We start from the raw sequence: 27,963 nt of genomic DNA, 5'->3' as shown, positions 1-27,963 counted from the left end.
TTAAAATAATATCAGGGTATTCAAAAATATTTTATAATCATATTAAAAGTTATCATAATACAATATTCAATAACGAAATAGAGAATCGATTGAAAATTTGAGGTTAAAATTCCACCCGTACATATTTCTGCTCTGATTGGCCAACAAACGGACCAATGGCTGTAGTTCTATCTCTTTCGGTACTACATTGTTGTTTGTTTTGTCCTTTGTTTGAAATTAGAATACATTTGAGTTTCGAATTAATGATATGTACTTAATTGCTATTAAAACGGTTAGGATTTTCTTTTTAGTAACATATTCTGTTTTTTAACGAAATAATAATAATTTATTAAAATTTATTTATTTAATAAGCACATAATTTCTGATATGTATGTATGTTGAATTATAAGTGTACAAATTATTCATAGAATCATCGTGAACATGATTTATAAAATAAAAAATGAAATGTACAATGAAAAAAAAAATTATTTTTTAGTTATACAAAAATAGGAATTAAATATATATCTAAAACTCACCACATAAAATGAAATAAGGAAAATAGCTCTAATAAGAAAAAAGTCAGAATGCAGGATGTCTTTGACAATGTTTGTCAAAGATTGAAATTGACATTGTACAAAAAAAAAATTGTATCGTTTTAAGATTTGCGGCTTAATAAATCTTTTTAATTTATATAAGTTAAAGTTTCGATTTAATTTAATTATTTATGTGGATTCAAGGTGACAGATATGAATTTCAGAGTTTATGTCAGGCCAGGGTATTTCTTTTCCGAACCGGTGGTAGGTATTAGAGAATCAATAAGTACTTAAGTGTAACGCTTCTATGTTAGATAAAGGATTATGATTTCATTTGACCTTTATCATATAGGTAAGTAAAGTATGCAGTTTGGAGGAGCTAGTGTTACTACAGGCGCAAGGAAAACCTATCTTAATTCCCAAGGTTGGTGCCGCATTGGTAAGGTTGGTTAATATTTCTTACAGTGGCTGACATGACGTGATTCATGACTTGTTTTTTAAATAAAAAAAATTATCTAATGTTATCAGTGTTTATCTATGTATATATTTGAGTTTCTTTATTCCACGTTACCTTTTTTTTTCCTCTTTTCTGGCGTGTTTCTACGCTATTGAGCTCAAATTATTCTGTCAATGTCACGTATAAAGCTATAACTTTTTAATAAATGAATAGATTTGGATGTACGGGGTTTCGTTCGAATGCTTACGTCATCCCGCTGACGCTGGATTTTTTTTTTTTTAATTTTACTTTTAGTATTTTGGCAAGGGAGTCGTGTTTTTAATTTTTTTATATTTTTCTTAAATGTTAATCAATTTTCTTAATTGTTTCAAATACAAAGACAATGATGACACTATGACGATATAAATATATTTTTTCCGTTCAAAAATGTATGGTTTTCTATCCATCACTGTCTCTCTTATACATTATAAGAATATTTTATCATCTATCTCTTTCTGATTAACTCCGCCCTATAGAGGCGGTTCCACCTTCCCGGTGTAATGGTTCAAAATCAGTATTAACGCCGCCTTTGTAACAGATAGACGTGTTAACAAGTATTGTTATATGTATGAGTTTAAAAAAAATACGTATATTTTTCAGTGGACAAATTTTCTTTTCAAAAAGGTCGATTTCGAATTTTGTGTAATGTGAATTTGTTTTTGTGGTTATTTAAAAAAAAGTAAGTTATCTTTTTATATTAATTCTTGTGATTTTGTAATATTATTTCTCGGTAGGCTTTGATATCACCCACGAATCAAATATTCTATTGCGAAATACCAATAATATGGTTGTGTTACGGTTTGAAGGGACATAACATCTTAGTGCCCAAGGCGCATTGGTGATGTACACAATGGTTAGGTTATATTTCTAACATTGTCAATGTCTATGACCGTAGTGACAATATACCATCGTAAGCGGTTTGTTGAATGTACCTAACATTATTAAAATAAAAAAAAAATAAATAAAAAATATTTTTTAATATATATATAGCTCAATTCTTATTAGTCTTTTGTTTTTTATATATTTATAACAATCTAGCAAACGGTATTCGGTAAGAACAAACACGTTACTCACCATAGAAAGCGTTGAGATTCTGGTGTTCGTTTATTTTCTTCGCTCGTCTCTAGTAACAATACAATAACAGCCTGTTAATGTCCCACTGCTGGGCTAAGGCCTCCTCTCCCTTTTGAGGAGAAGGTTTGGAGCTTATTCCACCATGCTGCTCCAATGCGGGTTGGTAGAATACACATGTGGCAGAATTTCAATGAAATTAGACACATGCAGGTTTCCTCACGATGTTTTCCTTCACCGTTAAGCACGAGATGAATTATAAACACAAATTAAGCACATGAAAATTCAGTGGTGCTTGCCCGGGCTTGAACCCACGATCATCGGTTAAGATTCACGCGTTCTTACCACTAGGCCATCTCGGCTTTTCTCTAGTAAGTACATTTTTTTATTTGCCTTTTCTTCTTGACTTTATACCTAGATCAGAACGCTTATATACCTGGATAATACATAGCAATACCTAATCTAAATATAAAAGTGTCGAATCGTATGGAGCCGTTTGCTAGATAACCGTAATACACATATATATATATATATATATATATATATATATATATATATGTGTGTGTGTGTGTATATATGTACAACAATTGTCATTTAATATATAAGATACTAGTTACCCGTTCTTCTTCGCACGGCTATATAATGGTATACATAAAGCATTTATCGTAATACATATAACTCTATTGGTAAAGCTCACAGTCGGTATATTTTACGACATCTTCAACAAACATTCATATTTCAACCAATTTACGCGAAACATTAATGAATTATACACGTAAACCTTCCTCGTGAATTACTCGGATCACTGGTGAAAACCGCATGAAAATCAGTTCAGTATTTTATGCGTCGCGTTCAGACACACAGATAAACGGGGAGGGAATTTGTTTAGCAATAGATAAATTGGTTCAGTGGTTTAGTCTTGAAAGCGTAACTTTCTCGTTAATAGTATTAATGCAGATTTTTACAGCTAATGTAATAAATAATAATAATAATAAATAACTTTATTCACCAAAAAGAAACGATGACAAAAAAAATTAAAGTACAAAAACTTAAAAAAAGAGTTACCAATATGATATTTGATAATTTGGTGAAAAGGTCGTAGTCCCAGCTAGGCTGCTTTTCAATCTACGCCTTGTACATATGCTGCCAATACAAGCGCTACATTCAGTGCAGTAAAAGGTAAAAGGAGATAAAATTACTTAAATAATAAAAGTTAATACAATTTCTAACACGCACAATAGGCTAAAATAAAAGAAAACATGCAAGCATTACTAAAACAGTGAGGTTTTTTTTTTTAATTCAAGAAAAAGGAAAATATTTCATATTGAATAAAAAATGAAAATAAAATAATAATAATAATATTTAAAATGTTTAAACAAAACGACATATTAGATAAATAAATATTATATAACAAAGCTTAAGGTCTAGGGTTCGAGTATTAATGGAAGGGATGGTTAGTTATTATGTTTACTTGGTGGCAGCGGTGGTTTGAATGGTAACAGCGACTCATTATACCGCTAAGCGTCAATACTTAGTATTGTTGTGTTCCGGTTGAAGGGTGAGTGAGCCAGTGTAATTACAGGCACAAGGGACATAACATCTTAGCTCCCAAGGTTGGTGGCGCATTGGCGAAGTAAGCGATGGTTAACATTTCTTACAATGCCAATGTCTATAATAGCCGAGATGGCCTAGTGGTTAGGACACGTGAATCTTAACCAATGATCGTGGGTTCAAGCCCGGGCAAGCACCACTGAATTTTCATGTGCTTAATTTGTGTTTATAATTCATCTCGTGCTTGACGGTGAAGGAAAACATCGTGAGGAAGCTTGCATGTATCAAATTTCACTGAAATTCTGCCACATGTGTATTCTACCAACCCGCATTTTAGCAACATAGTGGAATAAGCTCCAAACCTTCTCCTCAAAAGGGAGAGGGGGCCTTAGCCCGGCAGTGGGACACTAACAGGCTGTTACTGTACTGTACTACAAAGTCTATGGACGGTGACCACTTCCTATCTAACCCACTTGCGTTTCTACCTACTTAATACAATAACAAATAATAATATTAAATTTGATATATAATTGGCTGTAAGAACTCATAAATGACACACTGATTACGTTTTGAACCCGTAATCTTTGGTAAAAACCCACGTGTTTCAACCACTGAGCCTGATGCTTAAAATAATAGTAAGAATCGTGTTACTTCCGATCTGAACGTCAGACTTCATAACTTTTATTAAACTTCAAAACCGACACGTGTGGACCAGATTTTGTTCATATGTTTATATTACGTTACAAACACACATACAGTTTATTACTCTTATATATAATAATAATATTGACCGTTCATCAACATAATATTTAAAGGATATCCTTTTTGAGTGTTTTTTTATAATTAGATTTTTTTAGTGTGTTTGGGGTTACCCAATGTAATAATCATAGAATAATAATGTCCTCCAGACCGATTTCGGCCACGGCGGCCAATCTCAAGAGAGATTAGCCAACTGCGCAGGAGATATTATAGTGCACAAGTGTGTGCGCAAACACAGGTGCACTTTCTATTCCCTAACTTCCTATTGTTGTGTTCCAGTTTGAAGGGTGAGTGAGCCAGTGTAATTACAGGCACAAGGGACATAAAATCTTAGTTCCCAAGGTTGGTGGCGCATTGGCTATAAGCGATGGTTGACATTTCTTACAATGCCAATGTCTAAGAGCGTTTGGTGACCACTTACCATCAGGTGGTCCATATGCTCGTCCACCTTCCTATTCTATAAAAAAAAAAAAAAAAAAACTCATAATCCGGTGGGACGGCAATCCGACACGACCGGAAAGAGTTCAGGCGCGGGACCAACGGCTTTACGTTCTTTCCGAGGCACGGGAGTGAACACAAAATACTCTGTAGTACGTTGACTAATTATAGAATACAATCACCGAATATGTGTGTGTGTAGATACTACCTACTTGTCTGAGAGCTTTATCGTTCGCTCATTTAAAACAGGCCAAGCCTTGTTAAGTACTTACAAAGATAAATAGTTATAGCGCGATTTAAAATACAACTAGCGCCATCTATTAACGAAAAGAAAAATTAAAATAATATTTGACAGATGTAATTTTATCTTGAACAGTGTGATTAATGGATGCTCTGTCTCCTTCTTTCGTATGTCAAATTATTGACGATAGAGAGAGAAATCAGCTCAAAAACCCTGGACATGATCGCTAAACGTCAAAGTGATACGCGATTTGTCTACATTTTAAAACACGTTTCGAGTCGAAGAAATATCGCAAAGCACTTCGTTCCTGACGGGGGTCCCCCGAACGCACACTTTTTTTTTAATTTTATGTTTTTTTTTTTAAATAATTTAACTTCTTTTTTAATTTTTGTTTATAAACTTAGTCCTAATTTGTATACTGACTGAATATTATGTTGATTATTCAGAATAAATTATCAAGTTCCTTTTATTTATTTATGATTTCAGTGGTGGTAGAGCTTTGTGCAAGCCCGTCTGGGTAGGTACCACCCACTCATCAGATATTCTACCGCAAAATAGCAGTACTTGATATTGTTGTGTTCCGGTTTGAAGGGTGAGTGAGCCAGTGTAATTACAGGCACAAGGGACATAACATCTTAGTTCCCGAGGTTGGTGGCGCATTGGCGATGTAAGCGATGGTTAACATTTCTTACATGCCAATGTCTATGGGCGTTGGTGACCACTTACCATCAGGTGGCCCATATGCTCGTCCGCCAACCTATAATATAAAAAAATAGATTCGTCAATGGCAATTACATCAATACACTCTTTCATAGTAATTTTGTCACAATTAATTAATTTAATTGACCTCTTAAGAAAATACAACCGCATTAATTATTTGGCAGAAATTCCTACATATTATTATTTCTATATACGTTATTAGGTAACATTCTAAAAACTAAATCTAACCATAAATAAAAAAAAAATAGATATTTAAAGAAATAAACATTATCATAAGATTAGCACCACAGTCTACATTTATAAAAAGTTTAGAAGTTTAAATAACTAATTTAGATAGCTTTTTAAAATACAAACAATCTAAGAACAAGTCTAATGTCAGTTCGGAATCGAACTCGCTATCTTTTTACCCACGTGTTCGACTGAGCACTCGCTCTCACAGACTCATTGAATCTTTTCAAGTGTTTAAGATAAAGGCTAATTCATTTCACTTAAAATAGACCAGCGTTTCATCTCCGAGTATTGGAATCGTAAGATGTTTTTTTTGCTTGTAGTGCTCAGAAGGATGCTGTGCTTGAATTTTAACTATTTACCGTTTTGATATGTATTTATTTAGTACAGATGTTACTGCTAGGCCTTGGGGTTTATTCCACCACGCTGCTCCAATGCGGGTTGGTGGAATAACACATGTGCCAGAATTTCAGTGAAATTAGACACTTGCAGGTTTCCTCGCGATGTTTTCCTTCACCGTCAAGCACGAGATGAATTATAAACACAAATTAAGCAAATGAAAATTCAGTGGTGCTTGCCCGGGTTTGAACCCAGGATCATCGGATAAGATTCACGCGTTCTAACCACTGGGCCATCTCGGCTTAATCAACCGAAATATATAATGCTTATATACACACACATGACTTAAGTTATATAATTGGTTAATGTTCTTTATACTTTTTGTTTATTTGTCTACCATAATTAGCTTTAGTTTTACCTTCTCACTATTCAGTTTTCACTCAGTTTACTCATTTAGTTAAACTAAGAATTAAATAGGATAAATTCAATGCAATTGTATATATAGTTTGTAGACATCCGAGTGTCATCATGATTAACGTCATCCTTTTATCGTCCACTGTTGGACGTCAAAAAGATGACGTTAATCAATATACAGTACAGTAACAGCCTGTTAATGTCCCACTGCTGGGCTAAGGCCTCCCCTCCCTTTTGAGGAGAATGTTTGGAGCTTATTCTACCACTATGCTCCAATGCGGGTTGGTACACACACATGTGGCATAATTTAAATGAAATTAGACACATGTAGGTTCCCTCATTATGATTTCCTTCACCGTAAAGCACGAGATGAATTATCATCACAAATTAAGCACATGAAAATTCAGTGGTGCTTGCCCGGGCTGAACCCACGATCATCGGTTAAGATTCACGCGTTCTTACCACTAGGCCATCTCGGCTTTCAGTTAATGATGATGATAACATTGTCTGAGATTTTGACTATTTAAATATACCATATGACCAACTTTTGCGGATATTCATAATGAACACCACAGATTATTAAACATCTCGACCAATGATATCGCGTTAATTCAAGGCCAGAGTAGTTTATCCGTCTTTTCTCCTGTGGATACAGATATTTTACAATAGGAAATAAATTACTCTTGTAAAAATAATCATTTTTATAAATGGTTTTTCGTCAAACATTTCTTCTTTCGAGAAATCATTATTTATTGTCTTTAATTTGTTGCAGATCAAATGTCGAGTTACGGCAGCACGTCGCCGTCTGATGAAGGGTTCGATAGGTACGAGCCTCCCTTCTACTGCCCCCCATCGCATCAAGGTATGTTCTAAGACATTTAAGAGAGACATACACTGCTAGGAATAATATAATAATAAATAATAATAATAATGTCCTCCAGACCGATTTCGGCCACGGCGGCCAATCTCAAGAGAGATTAGCCAACTACGCAGGAGATATCATAGTGCACTAGTGTGTGCGCAAACACAGGTGCACTCTCTATTCCCTAACTCTCATAATCCGATGGGACGGCAATCCGACACGACCGGAAAGAGTTCAGGCGCAGGACCAACGGCTTTACGTATTTTCCGAGGCACGGGAGTGTCCACACTTCCAACTTCCAGACTCCAGCCCGGAGTCTGGAAGTTGGAAGTCGGCTACTGAGAATTTTCTGACAGAAAACCCAATAACTTTTTATTGCCCGAAAACTGCTAGAAATATGTCAAAAGTATAAAAAGTACTAGAAATTGTCTATGATCTTATCTCGATATTTTTCATAGTTTTGACAGTCCGCTTCAAGGTGCGTAAGGTCTATGTCAATTAACTCTGTTATACTACGTTAATTGTATATATTTGTATAAACAAAGACTCACCCACACTAACATGAAGCCATCTACACACACATACTCACTCACATTTCTGGTGTTAGGGCTTTGTGCAACCTCATATGGGTGGGTGTCGCCCACTCATCAGATATTCTACCGCGAAACGGCATATTGTTGTGTTCCGGTTTGAACGGTGAATGAGACAGTGTAATTACAGGCACAACGGACATACCATCTTAGTTGATGTAAGCGATGGTTAACATTTCTTACAACGCCAATGTCTATGGGAGTTGGTCACCACTTACCATCAGGTGGCCCATATGCTCGACCGCCAACTGTACTATAAAAAAAGGAGACGATTATTTACTTAGAAAGACGTTATTCATCTCTACACACGCATATATACTCACCCACACTAACATAAACCCATCTACCAATCACACATTCAAAAGTAACGCAAAACGAGAACTTATTATTAAAAATAGTACCAAATTCAAATCAAATAAAAATATACTTTTTTTCAATATACTTTAATTTTACTATAAAGCTATATATACTACCAGCTGAGAAAGATTTTTCTACTAACACAGAAACACTGTGTATCTTGTGGGGTCATGTCGTTAATCTTCTTTAAAAAAAATACATGTTACATATGCCATAAGCCGAGATGGCCCAGTGGTGAGAACGCGTAAATCTTAACCGATGGGTTCAAACCTGTGCTTAGTTTGTGATTATAATTCATCTCGTGCTTGACGGCGAAGGAAAACATCGTGAGGAAACCTGCATGTGTCTAATTTAACTGAAATTCTGCCACATGTGCACTCTACCAACCCGCATTGGAGCAGCGTAGCGGAATAAGCTCCAAAAAGCTTCAAAAATGGCGAGGAGGTCCTAGCCCAGCAGTGGGACATCCACAGACTGTTAATGTATGTTACATATACAATTATATATATGTAATGTATAAATATTAATGAATATCAACTCAAATATATCAGTCTAATACTGTATAGTATAATACCTAAGCGTTATTGATAAAAAAAAAATTACATGACGTTTAAATTTAGTTATCTGTAAATGTAATAATTTTATTCATAGGTAGCCCAATGGATGGTGGGGTGTACTGGCCGGGGAATAGCGAAGCCCATGAGTTCGATGCCCAGGATGTGTACCATGACAACAGTCATTATATTGGCAGAAGCTATGGTGGGTATTTGTTGATAAGATATTTTTTTTAACTAGCTTAAAATGTTTTGTTTGTTACTTGGTAGGGCTTTATAGATATTTTTTTTAATTGAAAATTGGTAGGCTGATGTGCTGATGTGCGGGCCGGTTGGCGTGGTTGGTTACTTGTCTTTCACGCCGAAGGTTGTGCGTGGGTGGTACCCAGGACAGACATTTGTGTGCATGAACATGTCTGTTTGTCCTGAGTCTAGGTGTAATTATCTATATAAGTATGTATTTATAAAAGAAAAGTATATGTAGTATATCAGTTTTTTGGTTTCCATAGCACGAGCTCTGCTTAGTTTGGGATCAGATGGCCGTGTGTAAAAAAACAAATAGGCCGTTATAGTCACACCACCCGTGAAATTTGTGTGGTTAGTAATATTAGCCCTTAGTTTACGAGGGAGGTTGCCTTGCTTGAATAAACCAGGTCTTGTAATAATAATAGTTTTTCAGGGCAAGTCCCTGTAAACTGATGACATTTAACCCAAGATAATTGACGTGTTTTTCAATGCTTGGTAAGAAACGAAACGAACGAAACTCGATGTTATGTATGATTAGCGTTTTTTTGTGATAATTAAAATGTTAATGACTCGAGTTGTCTTAAATTTGGTATTTATCCTACCTACCTTGACTACCTGGAGAATACCAGGTAATAAAATTTATCTCTCCTTTCTACATTTTTACTGGTGGTAGAGCTTTGTGCGAGTTCGTCTAGGTAGGTACCACCCACTCATCAGATATTCTACCGCAAACCAGCATTACTTGGTATTGTTGTGTTCCGGTTTGAAGGGTGAGTGAGTCCGTGTGGCATAAGGGACAAGGGACATAACATCTTAGTTACCAAGGTTGGTGGCGTCTTGGCGGTGTAATCTATCGTTAACAGTTCGTCCGCCTTCTATAAAAAAAAAACCTATTCTATAAAAAAAAACGTTCCATTCCGTGGACCTTTTGACTTTCCCTCGTAGGTATTTAAGATGTTATGTCTTGTGCGTGTAGTTACACTGGGTAACTCATCCACAGTACTAAGTATTGCTGTTTGGCAGTAGAATATGTAATGGGTGGTTGGTAACCCAGGCGGCTGAGCAAAAAGTCTACCGCCAAGTAGGTTTGAATATAATCATTGAAATATATAATTGTTGCAGGTTACGAAGAAATGCAACTGGCCAGCAATGAACCGTACGAAATATATCACAGTAATATGATACATCACAATTACACGCAGAATAATCCAGGTAAATATAAAAAAAAAACACCAGATTTTTATTTTTTTCAATTTAAGAGCTATACGCGCGAAATCATTTTGACATCTGCAGCTTCGCGAGCGTGGAATTTAGTTTGTGGGGAAAATCGTTACACATGCAGGTTTCATCGCGATGTTTTTTTTCACTGTCAAGCACGAGATGAATTATTAAAACAAATTAAGCACATGAAAATTCAGCGGTGCTTGCCCGAATTTGAACTCACGATCCGTATCCGTAACAGCCTGTGAATGTCCCACTGCTGGGCTAAAGGCCTCCTCTCCTCTTTTTGAGGAGAAGGTTTGGAGCTTATTCCACCACGCTGCTCCAATGCGGGTTGGTAGAATTCACATGTGGCAGAATTTCAGTGAAATTAGACACATGCAGGTTTCCTCACGATGTTTTCCTTCACCGTAAAGCACGAGATGAATTATAATCACAAATTAAGCACATGAAAATTCAGTGGTGCTTGCCCGGGTTTGAACCCACGATCATCGGTTAAGATTCACGCGTTCTTACCACAGGGCCATCTCGGCTTTTCGAACTCACGATCATCGGTAAAAATTTACGCGTTCTAACCCCTGGGCCATCTCGGCTATTTATTTATAAGTTAATAATAAAATAACTCCCTAGGCATGGACTGTGAAATGCAAACGTTACCGCGCTACGATCGGGCGCCGCCATCTTTTGTGAGAGTTGTCAAACGACGAACAACAGCCAATAAGAAGGAGAGGCGGCGAACACAAAGCATAAACACAGCGTTCACAGACTTAAGAGAATGCATACCAAATGTACCGCCAGATACAAAACTTTCGAAGGTGAGTTTTATTCTTTATAAATCTTAATCCCTGGTGGTAGGGCTTTGTGCAAGCTCGTCTGGGTAGGTACCACACACTCATCAGATATTCTACCGCAAAACAGCTGTACTTGGTATTGTTGTGTTCCGGTTTGAAGGGTGAGTGAGCCAGTGTTATTACAGGCACAAGGGCATAACATCTTAGTTCCTAAGGTTGGTGGCGCATTGGTGATGTAAGCGATGGTTAATATTTCTTATAATGCGTCTACGGGCGTTGGTGACCACTTACCATCAGGTGGCCCATATACTCGTCCGCCTTCCTATTCTCAAAAAAAAAAAAAAACAAAAATTAAGAATGTACTTATTTTTGTAAGGGGGGGGGGGGGGGGGGGGGGGTGTTTACTACCGTATGTCCTATTGGAAACGTGTACGCAAAATTTCATTATGATCTTAAAGACAAAGTCAAAAATATTCAATATAGAAGCGTTACACCTGCATATCGATTGTCATAAACCTACCACCGGTTCGGAAATAAACACCTCAGACCTGAGAGGAACCGGCGAAAGAAACTCATCGGGGTTTTTGTTATATCTCGTCCTTTATAATAATTAATATACAACAATAGCCGAATTATATATACATTTTTTTAATTTGAAATATATTAGAAAGCGTAACAAGTCCATTTCATTTATGCTATTTGTGTCGTCATTATGTAATATAAATTATTTCTTATAGATATATTAAGCCGAGATGGCCTAGTGGTAAGAACGCGTGAATCTTAACCGATGATCGTGGGTTCAAACCGGGCAAGCACCACTGAATTTTCATGTGCTTAATTTGTGTTTATAATTCATCTCGTGCTTAACGGTGAAGGAAAACATCGTGAGGAAACCTGCATGTGTCTAATTTCATTGAAATTCTGTCACATGTGTATTCTACCAACCCGCATTGGAGCAGCGTGGTGGAATAAGCTCCAAACCTTCTCCTCAAAAGGGAGAGGAGGCCTTAGCCCAGCAGTGGGACATTAACAGGCTGTTACTGTACTGTTACTGTACTGTATATTACTCGTATAGAAATATTAAATATTATTTATTTATGGATTCTTATTGATGCAAATATAACTTCAGTGATGTGGGTTCGATGGTTCGAAGCACGGCTTATTGGGTTTAGCCGTCACGATTTTAAGTTATAGCGCGGAGATTGGAATTTTTTTTAGTTAATGTCATGTCCGTGTCTCGGGAAGTGCGTAAAGTTTGTAAGAGAAGCCGGAGCACCAGCAGTAATTGCAAGTTACTATAAATAAAAAACGCACACGAACCGCACCGTCGCCGCACCGGTATCACACAGATCACGTCATAGCACCGTTGAAGACGGAACTATTTATCTTCATATATCTCATCTCACAATACAAATTTTATAATTAATCACTCATTCATTTATTTCTAATAAAACTCTTACAATAAATGTGTATAATTCGTTTACAAATGAACTTATATACCAGAAATAAGATATAATATACATGTCAATTACAAGTGTACATAACACTTATAGAATCATAAATTAAAAAAATAACAAAACACCATAAATAAATTTTACGTTTTTATTTTTATTTTTTATGTTAAGAATTTATAAATTACTATCATTGATATAATAAAAATCGATAAAAAAAACAATCAGAAATGTCACAATTAAAATTGTAAATTTTAAACGATTCAAAATTTGAAATCGAATAATCTCATATCATGTGCCATCTATTTTATACGTGACATTGGCAGAATATTTTGCGCTCAAATAGCGTAGATACACGCCAGAAAAGAGAAAAAAAAAATGTAAAATTTTTTAATTAAAAAAATAAATAATCATTCATTTGATAATCATTAAATAACTTTCTCAAGAGCGAGGGAGACAGAAAATGTCAATTGATATTCAATGTTTTCAATGTTGGCGCCTTACCGCGAAATGACGTCGTAAATTAAATAACATTGTAAAGATTCAGATAATCATAAATAAACGTAAGTTGACAATAAATGTCTTCCATGATAATATTTACGAAATGCAGATGAATTTTGAGTTGGCGCCTTTTTACTAATCGCGTCTAATAAACAAAATGGCGGCGTGAAGTGCCGGCTGGTGTATATGGCTTCGTGTTAGACTTAGGCCGTTGAAACTTATTTTAAAAATTGGTGTCGCATTGGCGATGTAGGCGATGGCTAATATTCCTTACATTGCCAATGTCTTTGGATAATGGTGAACGTATCATGGTGTCCTATTTGCTAGTCTGCCTACCTATTTTAAATACAATATAAATGAGTGTAACTTTCTCAATCACCATAAAACACGCATTGAATTAGAAATTTTATATTTATCACTACAAACCTATGGGAATTGATTATGTGTTAAAGTAGAATTTACAGTAAATATATCTGTCTCACTCTAACTTATACGATTGTCAGATGGTGCGACCGAGATCGCAGAGCATCAATACCGCGTTCTCTAAGCTTAGAGATCGTATCCCAAGCGTCCTACCTGACACAAAGATGACTAAGGTTTGTGGTCATTTATCTTAATTAATGGCCATTGGTCATTTTTTTTTTATTAGTATAACATTTGACTAAGGTATTACTTATAAAACTAATTCAGTGTGTTCTATGGTGATGATTAAATTAAAAAGAAAAAATCTATTAATTATTCGAAATTTGAACGTTATCGTTATTGAAATTTTGAAGCAAACAATATGAATTTTCATATTTCGAACTTTTTTTTTCTACTTTCATTATTCAAACCAAATGATCTGTGTTCAAACTCGGAAGCGTCATTGAATTTTCACATGCTTAATTCGTGTTTATGATTCATCTCGTGCTCGGTGAAGGAAACCATCTTGAGGAAAACTGCATGTGGCAGGCGAAAGTCCACCAAATCCAAACCCCCCCAAAAAAGGTTAACTTTGCTACAAAACTTATTGGTTTGCGTATAAGCTTGTAATTATATTGAAAATCCAAACTAATATTATAAAACGAAAGTAACTCTCTATCTGTTACGCTTTCACGGCTAAACCGCTGAACCGATTTTGATGAAATTTTGTATGAAGCAGGCTTGTATACCAAGGTAGGACATAGGGTATTTTTTATACTTAACACCTTCCTTATATATATACACTAAGACAACTAACTAATTTTTATTATTTAGAACAGAAGACATATATAGCTTACTAGTTTCTGCACGCGGCATAGGGCGCTTGTAAGAGAGGGAGGTCAGACACTCTGTCCTTTTCATACGTCACGACTTATCTACTCAACCAATCGTCATGAAATTCTGCATACACGTTATCAGGAGTACATAAAAGCACATAGTGTACTAGCCCCCCATCCCCGCCATAAGCAGGGAAGCCACGTGCGGTGGCTAGTAGTTATATATAATAAAAGCATATTAAGAAATATTTCTTTGTACACAGATAAAAACCCTCCGTCTCGCCACGTCTTACATCTCCTACCTCCTGAAAGTTCTGGAAACGGATGGAGAGCCAGCTGGTGGGTTCAGGGCTGAACTACACCATACCCCACCGAGGAGGAGAAATGCTGATCACACGTCGCAGGTAAATTTAATATATATTATTATATATTAAAAGAGTCAATTAGTTCCAGTTAGGATTACAGTGTTAATGTACCAGGAGATCATAAACAGTGAGTCGGTCTCACCGAACGATTAGATTAAAAGAGTCAATTAGTTTCAGTTAGGATTACAGTGTTTGCATTTGTGTGCATGAACATGTCTGTTATGTGATGGTAATATTTTCTCATGTTACCAACAGAGTACATTATTATTAAGTAGGGCTTTGTGCGAGGTCGTCTGGGTAGGTAACATCCACTCATCAGGTATTCTACCGCTAAACAGAAATAGAACTGTTGTGTGAGCCAGGAGCCGAGTTCTACTAGTCTATAACGATTCCAATACGTTCCCGATTCAATTCCGATCCGACTTTGAATCATCTGTATTTATTCTGATCGGAACCGAACCGATATTGTGTTGACATATATTTTTATGTCAAAACCAATCTTAATTGTTAAATTTCATACCAATAGTCGATAATTAAATTAAACAATAGCAAAACGTATAAATGGCAACGATTGCGCTTCGATATAATTGCGATAAAATGACAATTTGTTGAGCCGAGATGGATGATGAATCTTAACCGATGATCGTGGGTTCGACCCGGGCAAGCACCACTGAACTTTCATGTGCTTAATTCATCTCGTGCTTGACGGTGAAGGAAAACATCGCGAGGAAACCTGCATGTGTCTAATTTCATTGAAATCATGTCACTTGCACTGCAATGTTGATTGTTTATAGACACACACATTTGCATATCTTTTTTAAATATAATATTAGTAATGTCTGTTTTTTAAGTCTTATTCCTATTTACCCCTCCTAAAGGAGACCACTTCTTTATTGAGTCTCGATATAACTAGATGTAGTTTTAAAATCAATGCATTCCATTTGTACAGAATATAGATAATTTTGTCTGTACGTCTGGCGCCCGATGCACTTGAAGTCTTGGAGCGCGTTCCCTCGTGAAATAATTTCAAGTGGTTTTTGTATATGAACTTTGTTTTTTTCAGTTCAGAAATTGCCTCGAAATATTTATTGAAAATAATTGTGAAACGGCTCGAAAATTATTCAGGATGAAAACACAGACAGATTAAAATAAAAAAATGGTTGATTTGGTTTTGGTTACTCGCAAATATTATTTACTTAAGATAGAACAGTAACAGTACTGTACAGTAACAGCCTGTGAATGTCCCACTGCTGGACTAAGTCCTAATCTCCCTTTTTTGAGGAGAAGGTATGGAGCTTATTCCACCACGCTGCTCAAATGCGGGTTGGTGGAATACACATGTGGCAGAATTTCAGTGTGCAATGGGCACCGACAAGCAAGAGATAATTCATCTCTTGCTTGTCGGTGCCCATTGCTATTAATACAATAATAATAATATTTGTACGCCGATTCGGCTATTACGTTGTGACGTCATAATTAGTTGTCATCGTTCTATCTTATACATGAGATGGTAAGTGGTAGAGTATAAGTGGTAAGAACGCGTGAATCTTAACCGATGATCGTGGGTTCAAACCCGGGCAAGCACCACTGAATTTTCATGTGCTTAATTTGTGATTATAATTCGTCTCTTGCTTGCCGGTGAAGGAAAACATCGTGAGGAAACCTGCATGTGTCCAATTTCACTGAAATTCTGCCGCATGTGTCTTCTTATCTTTATCAATTTAATTGACAAATATATTATATTGTAAGTTACAAATGAACTCGATAACATCTAACTTTTCTCCTCTTATTTATGTTTCCCCGACATTTTATAGGGCCATGTGTTTTTCCGATATTAAATTAGCGGCGATAAACCGAGTCTGTTTCGTAGCGAGATAAACGTATTAAATATATCTGATCGCGGTTTCTAATAATAATAACTGCAGGTCCCGTAGTGGTCGAAATTCGACCTTATTTCATTATTATTAAAAATGTAATTTAACTTAATGTAATTTTTTTTTTATAGTTTGAATGCTCGCATTGCATTCGGGTTAATTCGCGTTAGAACCAAGAGGCCAATTCTATTAACAAATTGTCATTTAATCGCAATCGTTTTTGAAGGATTCAAGCTTGATTCATACAAAATTCCATTAAAATCGCTTCAGTGGTTTAGCCATGACAGACACAGAATTATTGTCGCATATATAACATTCGTATAAATATACTTAATGATAATATCGTCCCAACTTAATAAAATAATAATAAAAAATATAACAGAACGTGATACGGAATTTTATTTGTATCCCTCGCGTGCTTAGGATGTGCTAAACATTAAAAAAACAGATGCCCAAGGAAGCCGTAAAACTTTGTTTACGTGTAACGTAAACGAACAGGTGAAAAAAAATGACCTAGTTCAAACGTCATGTAAATATTCCGTTCCTTTTTACGGAGTTATGAAGAATTTTGATTTTTTTTGTTTTTTTTTAAAAAAAGGTTTTAGCCTAATTTCCCCTTGTTAATATGTGTGTAAATCACTATATGGTGAATGAAAAATTCACTGTCTGTCTATATTCGTATCTTCGCTTACTTCTAAAATACGTAACGGATTTTGATAAGATTTTCACAGACAAAAAGACAGATAAACGAGAAAGGGTTTTATATATGATTTGTAAATATTATGAACAAAATGGCTGACCTATGACGTTGTATTTCTAAAATAACAGTTTTCGAACGCTTACAAGGCTAACGCTGGCTAAACATTAGAAGATCGAAACATCTAGAAAATTGTAGGGCTTAAAAGGGACTTTATAAAAGTCTATGATAGAATGAGTCTATATTCACTCACAAAAAACTATTTTGATTATTACAGATTAGTAAAAAAACTAAGGTTTTTTCATTTTATAGGTAGGTGGACGAGCAAATGGACCACCTGATGGTATGCGGTCGCCACCGCCTGTAGACATTGGCAATTTAAAAAAAATATATGTTCAATTTATTTGGAGAATAATTTGGGCTCTTATTTGTTGCCCCTTGGCTTCCAGAATTTTAAAACCGGCCTTACTAATAATAGATTTAAAAACGCATCCCAGTGTATACAGTAACTTTAAAAATTTGTAAATTATTTAAAGTAAAAAAAAATATAAACGGGAGCTCTTGAACTTTTTTTTTGCGTCTCGGCTCATCTGCTTGCAATCACGCGTGTGACGAAAAAAACATGTAACTTTTTTTTTTCATTATCTATATGCGGTTACACGCTTTTTTTTAAACACGAATCGAAATTGATATTTTGAATCTGTTATTGATATATGAGATTTTGTTACAAGATAATTTGTGTCACAGATAAAAATGTCATTATTATTTTTTTTAATTGTTAATATAGCAACGGATCAAGTTGACTTTAGTTTTTTTTTTTAAATAGCTTATAGGTATTGACATTTGTGATGGTATTTAAATAGTTTTTAAATGAGGAGCCTTATCTAGTGGATAGATAAAGTATTTTAAACGTAGGTCGCGGGTTCAAATTCAGGCAAGAATTAATGATGATCGGACGTGTTGTTTAGACAAGAACTCGTAACAAATAAACTCACTTACATTTATAATAATATAATAATCTTCCTCACTAAATCTGAAGCAAAATCTGAAGCAAAATGATTTTTTTAATTGGGTTGGTAAATAAGCGCGCCTTACAATAAATGCTTTAGTCATACAAGTGTATTAAGGATTTGTTTAATTACTAAATACTTCTAGGATTTCATTAGGACATAATATGTATTATATATTAATGGAAAAAGCTCCAAACCTACTCCTCAGAAAGGAGAGGAGGCCTTAGCCCAGCAGTGGGACATTAACAGGCTGTTACTGTTTTTTGTTGGATTTTATTTGTGTGCAAATGGGAAATGTAAGTGTACCTATGTGTGGATGTGCGAGGGAACAATTGTGCGATTATTTATTTACAAGAGTTTTATATCGGAAGTTACGAAATATCGTAAAGTGAATAATGTTACATTTAAAAGTGAATAAGGCTAAATTTTCGAGCAGTTTTCTAATTCATCGTAGACTAGACTATTGAGCCAATCATCTGTGACATTTTCTTGAAGTAAGTAGATATATAGAGTTATGTCAATTCCATTATACAGTTTAGGGCTCATAAAGTGATACTGACGTCGTAATACCGCAAGCTTGGCTGGCTTGGCCTTACACTCAGATCTACGTCGCTTGTTGAGATTGGAGAAAAAAGTGCCCCCGTATGTTAACTAGGAGTGTGCACAAAGTGTCAGCGCGTCATGCTAACACCTGTAAAAACTAGATCTCAACACGAAATCCGCAACGCTCGTAAAGAGAATTCAAGTCTATCAGTTTCCCGCCATCAAGAGTATCTGTCAATGTTCTTGTTGCCAGATTAAAAATATATAAAAAAATGACAGACACTCTCCATTAATATTTAACAATAATTCGTATCGCATCTAATATTATATATTACAATCTGACTTAGTCTTACACATGCGCAAGCGATCCCGTGGCGCTCCTCGTTAAGACGGAAAGTGTACCGCTGGTTTTTTTTGTGGGTATTCCCAAGTTCGTGGTGCACTCGCCGCCTTGGACACCGGCGCCACATACTCCCCCACTGTCCCCGTGGGGGAAACAAAGCAAAGCCCTACTACCATTTACCTTTTTCTACAATAAATTACATAAAATAGCTTTTATTATATCGAAAAGTCAAATATCATGAGAAATTTTCGTCAGTAAAGTTAAGTAATGGTTATCGGTAAATATATTTGACTTCCCGCCAAATTGTTTTTATTTGACATATTTTTTTTTTACAGAACTCATCAGAAAAGAAAGGCAAAGGACGCACCGGGTGGCCTCAACACGTCTGGGCGTTAGAATTGAAAACCGAACAGAATTTGCAAACATAACTTATATTAATTAACTGTAACTTAAATTAATTTAACTGTAATTATAGTCAAATTATTTTAATTTTAAAGCAATTTTAATTTAATAAGATTATTAGTATTTACTATATATTTCTTGCATATATATTTATGATTATCTGTTAAATTAAATTAAATTTAGTGTTGATATCAGTGTAGCATTTTTCCCGCTAATTTTTTAACCATTTTCATGATTGTCAAAAATGTACCACAGATGCAAAAATAATATTCTTTATAAATATATATTTTTTATTTTGTCTGTTAAATCAAGTTATGTTAATGAGTTAATTTTAATCATATATTTAATTTTTAATTGTTATGAAATGAACTTGTACCATAAGTATTTACTAGTTTTTTTAATGTAAATAAAGTTTTTTTATTAAGTGTATATACATAATATATATAAGACTATTACAGTAATTAAACATATAATAAGTAAATAATCTTCAATGTTACAAATGGGTTGACATGTGAATAAATCTTTGTTCCAAAGGGTAACTTTGCATATCGATAAAAAAAAAAACTAACAACGAAATAGTTTTTATATAATGTTAATACTGTGCTATGGTTTCGAAATATAATTATTTGAATTTGTATAGTATTTTATTCGACAGTTATATGGTATTGTCATATAATATCACAGTATTTATTATTCATATATGTATACCATTCATATGCTTGGGGGATTGTGTTCGAGGCATCTTTTACGTGTAAGATGGACTACGAAACGAACAAGCAATAACAGCCCGGAGTGTGGAAGCTTGTTCCACCACGCTGTTCAAATGAAGGTTGGTGGAATACACATGTGGCAGAATTTCAATGAAATTAGACACATGCAGGTTTCCTCACGATGTTTTCCTTAACCGTTAAGCACGAGATGAATTATAATCACAAATTAAGCACATGAAAATTCACTTGTGCTTGCCCGGTTTGAACCCACGATTATCGTTTAAGATTCACGCGTTCTTACCACTCGGCTTTTTAAACATGTTAATACAATGATATCGGGACAATGTGAGCAATGCAATTTCCGCGGGACTTCGATTAAGAAACGCGTCGTCCCGATAAAATTGTTACTATAAGTAGAAATAAATGTATTTTTTTTTCGTCTAGTCTCATGTTATACATAAGTTTAGTTATAAATGCCAAAAATAAATAAATGATCAATTTTAAAACTTTTGTTATTATTTTTATCTATCGATACTGATATTAATAAACAAATAATTATGAAAGAATTTCGTTTGTTTTTTTCACGGATAAACCAGTAAGTGTTTTGATAAAATTTGATATGAAGCTAAACTTGCTAACTTGAGCTAATTTTTTTATACCTTCGCTTAAATAGTTTCCCATATTTATTATTATCTGTGGTAACGAAGTCCGAATTGGGACATGAGGCGATGATGACGCATCGAACAAATTTCAATAATTTCTGACAATTATAATAAACGTTACACTTATTACCTTTAACGTAAATTTATTTAAGTTCTTAGAAGCCTTAAAAAACTGTATTTGTCATTAATATTCTTATAGTATTTTTTTGTTGTTCCGCTTTTTAAATTACTTGTTAATACTTTATTTTATATACTTTAATACTTGCTAAATAAATTGTTCTGGTTAGGTTCGCACCATGTTTCAATCTTAAAGTGGAAACTTTGTTGGCTTATGTGAGACTTATTTTGTTATCAAATGTTTATGTGTTATATTATGATGTATGTTTCCCAAATAAATAAATAAAAAATATATAAATTTCTTACTTTGTTTAAGTTTAAAGACATTTATTCTCAAAAAGACATATTATAGTCACTTACAACAGAACAGAAGTTGCACAATGTGTACAATTAAACTCGCCATTCCACCTTAAGTACTATGTTTTAGGTAATTAGGAAGTGTTAATAAGTTTAATAGGTGGGTATTTTGAAGTTAATTTTAAACATACTTATATAGATAATTACACCCAGACTCAGGACAAACAGACATGTTTATACACAAATGTCTGTCCTGGGTGGGAATCGAACCCACAACCTTCGGCGTGAAAAGCAAGTATCTACCAACCACGCCAACCGGCCCGTCAATTTTTTGAATAAAGTATTTTGTTTCAAAACAACTTCTCTTTTCACCTTTATTTATCAAGCGATTTAGGAAATAGTGCTTTCAAGTGTCAGTCGGAATCTAACAGAGATTTTTGTATTACGATAAAAAAATTGCTTTTTTAATAAACTAGCAAGTTTATAATAAATAATATTCAACATTTTAGTATAGAAGTATTATATTATTTGTTTATTTTTATTTATGTACCAACAGAGTATACAGAAAATTATATAAATGAAAAATGTGTACAAAGGGATTACTTATCTCTAACAAGAGATCTCTTCCAGAAACCCTGAATCTAGTGGAGATTATTTGTAATACATATTTATGGTGTAGGTACAATATCAATTAGTTTTATATTATAAAATTCAAGTAGACTTAACGATAAATGGATATATTACACACTAAATACAAATAAATATATTAATATATACCATTATCTATAATATATACATACATTCAACTTACATAGATACAAAAAAATATATATACATACATATAAAATAAATTAAACTTAAGTGGAAAGAATTATTAATATATTAGACTGAAATATATACAAATGAAAATTGCAAATGTACAAATCATGACAACGTGTAATGGTAATAAGAATGCCAGCAGCATTTCCCCTTTGATATAATGAATAACATATATACATATTATGTACAGTCGACGCGATGACATAAATCGGTGTAAATAAAAAATAAATTAAATTAAGGGCATAATTACAAGGGATTACATCGAGGCTGTTAAAAAACAGCTTCACGGAAACTCGGAGTTCTGAACAAGGTGCGGCGTTTTTTCAACAACAACTGTGCCTGCTGTACAAAACACAGGTACGGTCTTGCGTTGAATATTGCTCGCACCTTTGGGATGGCTCCGCTAAGTACCTACTGGACATTATTAAGCCCTAACACCCTCGAGCCTTTACAATTGCGTCGTGAGATAGCAGCGCTGAGCGCTTTCTATCGATTGTATCACGGCGAGTGCTCTGAGGAATTATTCTCTCTAATTCCTGCTTCCCCCTTCCTTCATAAATTTACGCGTGCCAGCTCTCGATGTCACCGCCTAACTGTGACATCAATTCCGTCGCGCACAAAGAAATTGGTAACTCCTTTCTTTGTTGCACTTCCAAAAAATGGAATTCCTTACCAGCTCACTTGTTCCCCTCCTCTTACAACAAAACGGGTTCTTTCAAACGAGGCGTGAAGAGGCATCTTGCGGGCGGGCAAGGCGGGGGCGGCTAGTGCAGAACATTCTTCCCGGCTGTACTGGCCGTCGTCGCGTTTGGACTCTACTTCCACTTTCCATTAGGTGAAGTAGAGTCATTTGCCCTTCCGGAAATAAATCAAAAAAAAAAAAATTTGACTGCCTCGTTCCTCTAGTGGCTAGATATAAGGCCGCAGATCTCGAGATCCTGGGTTCAAATCCCAGGTCGAATAAAAAGTTAATAGGTTTTTTGCCGAAGATTCTCAGTAGCAGCCCGGAATTTGGAAGTTTCAAGTGTGTACATTCTCGTGCCTCGGGAAGCATGTAAAGCCGTTGATCCTACGACTACCCATCTGATTATCTGATTATGATAGTTGGGGAATAGAGAGTGCACCTGTGGACTATAATATATCCTGCGTAGAGGGTCAGGAGAATATCATCATCATTAGACGTATAAATAAAAGGAGGCATTTTTTACTAAAAGATATTACGAAACTAGGGATCTTTTTAAATGAAACACTTATGCCGTCGCCATATTTCGGAGTATTATTGAAAACGAATTAAATATGGAGAAAAAATAAAGCACTTAAGTTCGATTCGCGGGTTCTTCTCGGTCTGTGGTATTATTTATACAGATTATATATATTTTTTAATTAGTCGTGCTTATCATTGTTTGATCTAGCGATCATCGATTAAGATTGCTTTAAAACTTTTCCATTTCAGTTGAGTCGAAGGAAAAATCGTATTAAGGCGTAATCGATATATAGAAAAAAATAAATTCTAAATTCTACGTGATAGAGCTTTGTGACAGCTCCTCTGCGTAGGTACCACAGATATTCTACCGCTAAACTGCAATACTTAGTTATGTTGCGATCCGGTTTGAAGGATGATATAGAGAGAGTCGTCAGTCAGTGTAACTACAGGCACAAGGGACATCTTCGTTCCCAAGGTTGCAAGGCGATGTAAGAATTGATTAAAATTTTTATCAAACGTCTACGGAATGTCTTAAGTACGAAATGTATAAAGTACCTATTTAGAAAAAAAAAATGTAGATATAATTTTCACCAAAAAGTTTTTAGCACTTTTCTTTTTTTTTAGGAATTTTCGAATTCCATGTGTTATGGTTTTTTTTTTTTTTATAAACATTCTATTTTAAGCGAGAACAGGTTGGTAGTTAGTTTATCAACAGTTTCCGCTGTACGGGCCATGTGTTTTTCGAACGTGTGCTGTGTAGGGTGACCATTATATTAATAATATAAATAGGTCATTTAGAGTTATTGAAAACGTATTGTTTACGCAAATTAAGTACGTGAAAATTTTGTTTCTGGACTGGACCACTTTATTTTTCTGTGCAAATAGAGAAATGCGAACTAGATCAAAGAAAATACACTAAGACTGTCCTTAATATCTTTAAATATACAGCAGCAGTGCGGCATTTCAAGAACTTACAATACTCACCCGTGAAATGTTAACAATCGACGTATGGTAATATACTATTTTGATACGTGTATTCTTGTAATATTATGATTATAACGGTCAATATCGCATATCACTTTCTGACATTTCACGACAGTTTTCTACGGTGCGCCTCGAATTTGTTCAGAACAGCTACTGAGCTGGCTTCTTTACCCACACAATGTTATACGTGAAATTTAATCTGTCATCATTTATTTAGCTTTAAAAACTCATAAACTTGATGTCTATATATAATTGTAAGTACTTAGAATTAAAAAAGTGTTATGTAACACGTGATAGAAGACACTTCTTAAAATATATGCATCTCTTTCTGTATCATGTCTGTCTTCTCTCTCGTGCAACGGAATATGTCTAAACGTCCACTAACTTTCGTGACGCGGTCATGAAACTTCAAAACCATAGTCACTATAGTATTGTATAAAAATATCGTATAATTTGTTTTATGGCTCAATTTCAAATGCGATACATTCACCTTTGATGTTTACAGATAATCAATTTGCAATAAGTCGAACCACAGATTATTAAGTAGTTAATAGATTTAAAAATAACACGTTTTATTATTGTCTGTTTTTTATCACAGACAATACAATACTTTGTAATGACGTTTATGCTTGTTGGGTTGAAACTAGAAGCTATTAAGGGTTTATATTCATTGGATTAAAATACATGACGCTTGGCCGATTGATCGTTTTTCTTTCTTTCAAACACTTCACATAAAATTTTATGTGGGACTGGCTTTCGCTGAGCATGCACCGGAATATTCGTTAAAAAACCAGCGGGAACCACACCGTCTCTTCAGGAAACGTTATCTTGCATACATGGTTTAAAAGATAAATAAAATAAAACATAAATTAAAAACCACTCAAAAAATCCTTTTAAAGTATAGTTGGTAACCTATTTATTGAGACCAATCCAATGAGTTAAACATGAAAGCTGTAAGTTGTTGAGTTTGGTATCCTGTTGATTCCAGATGATGCTGCAGCATCAGATTATTGTTTTCAGGTTATTTTGTCAATGAAGTCCGGTGATTCTAAATTTCGAAACGATCAGAACAGTAGAAGGGCTCACATCTCGTCAATGACTAGGAAAGAGCTTATCTTAAAACTTAACAAATTCTCTTTTATCATAACTTAGAACGGCTTAGGTGATCGACCTTTCAAGAACAACTAAATCAAACTCTGTTCACACGTTTAGGAGCTACGATGTCACAGACTCGTAAATACACACGTTAAACTTATAACACTACTCTTGTCGGGACTTAATATATTTTATTTAAAAATGTTTCTCCTGAAAAGAAACCCTTAAAAATGTTGTCCTTGAAAATACCCCATTTTATCTGACTTACCTCCATATTTAAGGGAAAACCCCAAAGTTGGCAGCACTGCTTAGCCCAAAGGCGTCGTGGGTATAATGCCGCAGGACAATCATTTAGACAGCGTGTTTTTTCTATAAATTTGTAATGTATAATTTTTTTTATTCTATTTTATTTAGTCTTATAATATTTTTTTATTAATTTAATTATATTGTTATAGTAACATTACAGTCTCATATATTTTATATACATTTATATAAATTATAAAAATCAAAAAGACTCAAATAGAGTTTACCTGAAGCTAGGTCAGATTCCGCTGATATAAATTAAAGATACAAAATTACCAAAGGCACAGACAATACATGTATGGAGTCATATATTAAAAAACCTATTATGAGAATATATTTTTTAATATTATTGTTGATATGAAGCACCTATCACTGTCCGTGGGAGTAGAACCGACCGGGATAACCGGCCTCGTCACGGATAGGAGACGCTGCGTTATCCCATAGTTATCCCCAGCTTTTCCAGTCTAAGTGTTACCCTTATTTTTTTATTTTAGCCAATTGAGCGTGTTATAACATTGTATTAACTTTAATTATTTAAGTAATTTTATCTTCTTTTACCTTATACTGCACTGAATGTAGCGCTTGTATTGGCAGCATATGTACAAGGCGTAGATTGAAAAGCAGCTGGGACTACGACCTTTTCACCAAATTATCAAATATCATATTGGTAACTCTTTTTTATGGTTTTGTAATTTTGTCTTTGTTTCTTTTTGGTGAATAAATTTATTTATTATTATTATTAATTTCCATTCATCTTTCGATTAAACACGAACACGGTATATAACCACCAACTCATCAGATATTCTATTGCAATACTTGGTATTGCTGTGTTTCATTTAGAATTTTTAACTACAGATACAAGAGACATAACATATTCGTTGCCAAGGTTGGTGGCGCATTGGTGATGTGAGGTTTGGTTGATATTTCTTACAATGCAAACGTCAATAACGGTGGTAAACATCAGCTGGACCATTTGCCCGTCCGCCTTCCAATATATATAAAATAAAATATAGGTCTGACCTGGGCTTTGAGTCCAGGACCTCGGCACTAGACCATCGAGGCATTCAAATCAACCAAATAGCAAAATTTTTTAGTGTAATTATTATGATTAATAAAAAAACATATGTCTGTATTAAAAATTACAAAGTACTGTTTATTCAGCCGCTTTATTCATTATATGGCTTATTTTTTCGAAATATTTGTTTTTTTTTTTTTTCGTTCCATTATATGTAAATTCTATTCTATGGAGTCGTAAGAAATACTTATCATCATACTTATATCATTAGCAATACAAGAAAATGTGCCTAAAAATCGGGTAACTAGCATGAATGGCCATTTACTGGTGGTAGGGCTTTGTGCAAGCTCGTCTGGGTAGGTACCACCCACTCATCAGATATTCTACCGCAAAACAGCAATACTTGATATTGTTGTGTTCCGGTTTGAAGGGTGAATGAGTTAGTGTAATTACAGGCACAAGGGGCAAAACATCTTAGTTCCCAAGTTTGGTGGCGCAATGGTAATGTAGCGATGGTTAACATTTCTTACAATGCCAATGTCTAAGGGCGCTTAGTGACCATTAACCATCAGGTGGCCCATATGCTCGTCCGCCTTTCTATTCTATAAAAAAATGCCCGTAACACTAGCTCACTCACCCTCCCGACCATAACACAACAATACTATTTCTGTTTGGCGATAGAATATGTAATGAGTGGGTGGCGTCTCTACCTATACAGGCTTGCACCGCCCCCCCCAATGATGAACAAGTCTTTAATTTTTTAATTTACAGATATAGCGATAACTCCAGTTATATGCAAACATAACATTAGTCACGGTCCTGTCATTTACCAAGAACCCCAAGTGGAACATGAAAGACCAACATTATTATTTCTGGTCTCAGCTGAACATCTGAAGGAGTCCATACCTAAGCCCCCAAAAATAGTACACGAAGAGCGGCAGCA

General features: G+C 34.8%; 1 protein-coding gene across 2 annotated transcripts; it reads left to right on the top strand.

The window, feature by feature from the left end:
• Nucleotides 1-1,565: 1,565 nt before the first annotated feature.
• On the top strand, nucleotides 1,566-20,063 carry LOC126780093 (heart- and neural crest derivatives-expressed protein 2). Of its 2 annotated transcripts, XM_050504357.1 has the most exons (8): nucleotides 1,566-1,687; nucleotides 7,542-7,631; nucleotides 9,230-9,337; nucleotides 10,501-10,590; nucleotides 11,230-11,414; nucleotides 13,846-13,938; nucleotides 14,844-14,984; nucleotides 19,748-20,063. In XM_050504357.1, the coding sequence occupies exons 2-8, from the start codon at nucleotides 7,547-7,549 to the stop codon at nucleotides 19,838-19,840; spliced, it is 795 nt and encodes a 264-aa protein (XP_050360314.1). In that variant the 5' UTR covers nucleotides 1,566-1,687; nucleotides 7,542-7,546; the 3' UTR covers nucleotides 19,841-20,063. The 2 variants fall into 2 exon arrangements, with proteins under 2 accessions (XP_050360314.1, XP_050360315.1); XM_050504358.1 differs by lacking the exon at nucleotides 13,846-13,938.
• Nucleotides 20,064-27,963: the final 7,900 nt, after the last annotated feature.

Source organism: Nymphalis io, chromosome 30 (genome assembly GCF_905147045.1).
Source record: "Nymphalis io chromosome 30, ilAglIoxx1.1, whole genome shotgun sequence".
NCBI classification, from domain to species: Eukaryota; Metazoa; Arthropoda; class Insecta; order Lepidoptera; family Nymphalidae; genus Nymphalis; species Nymphalis io.
This window is presented reverse-complemented; position numbering and strand designations above follow the sequence as displayed.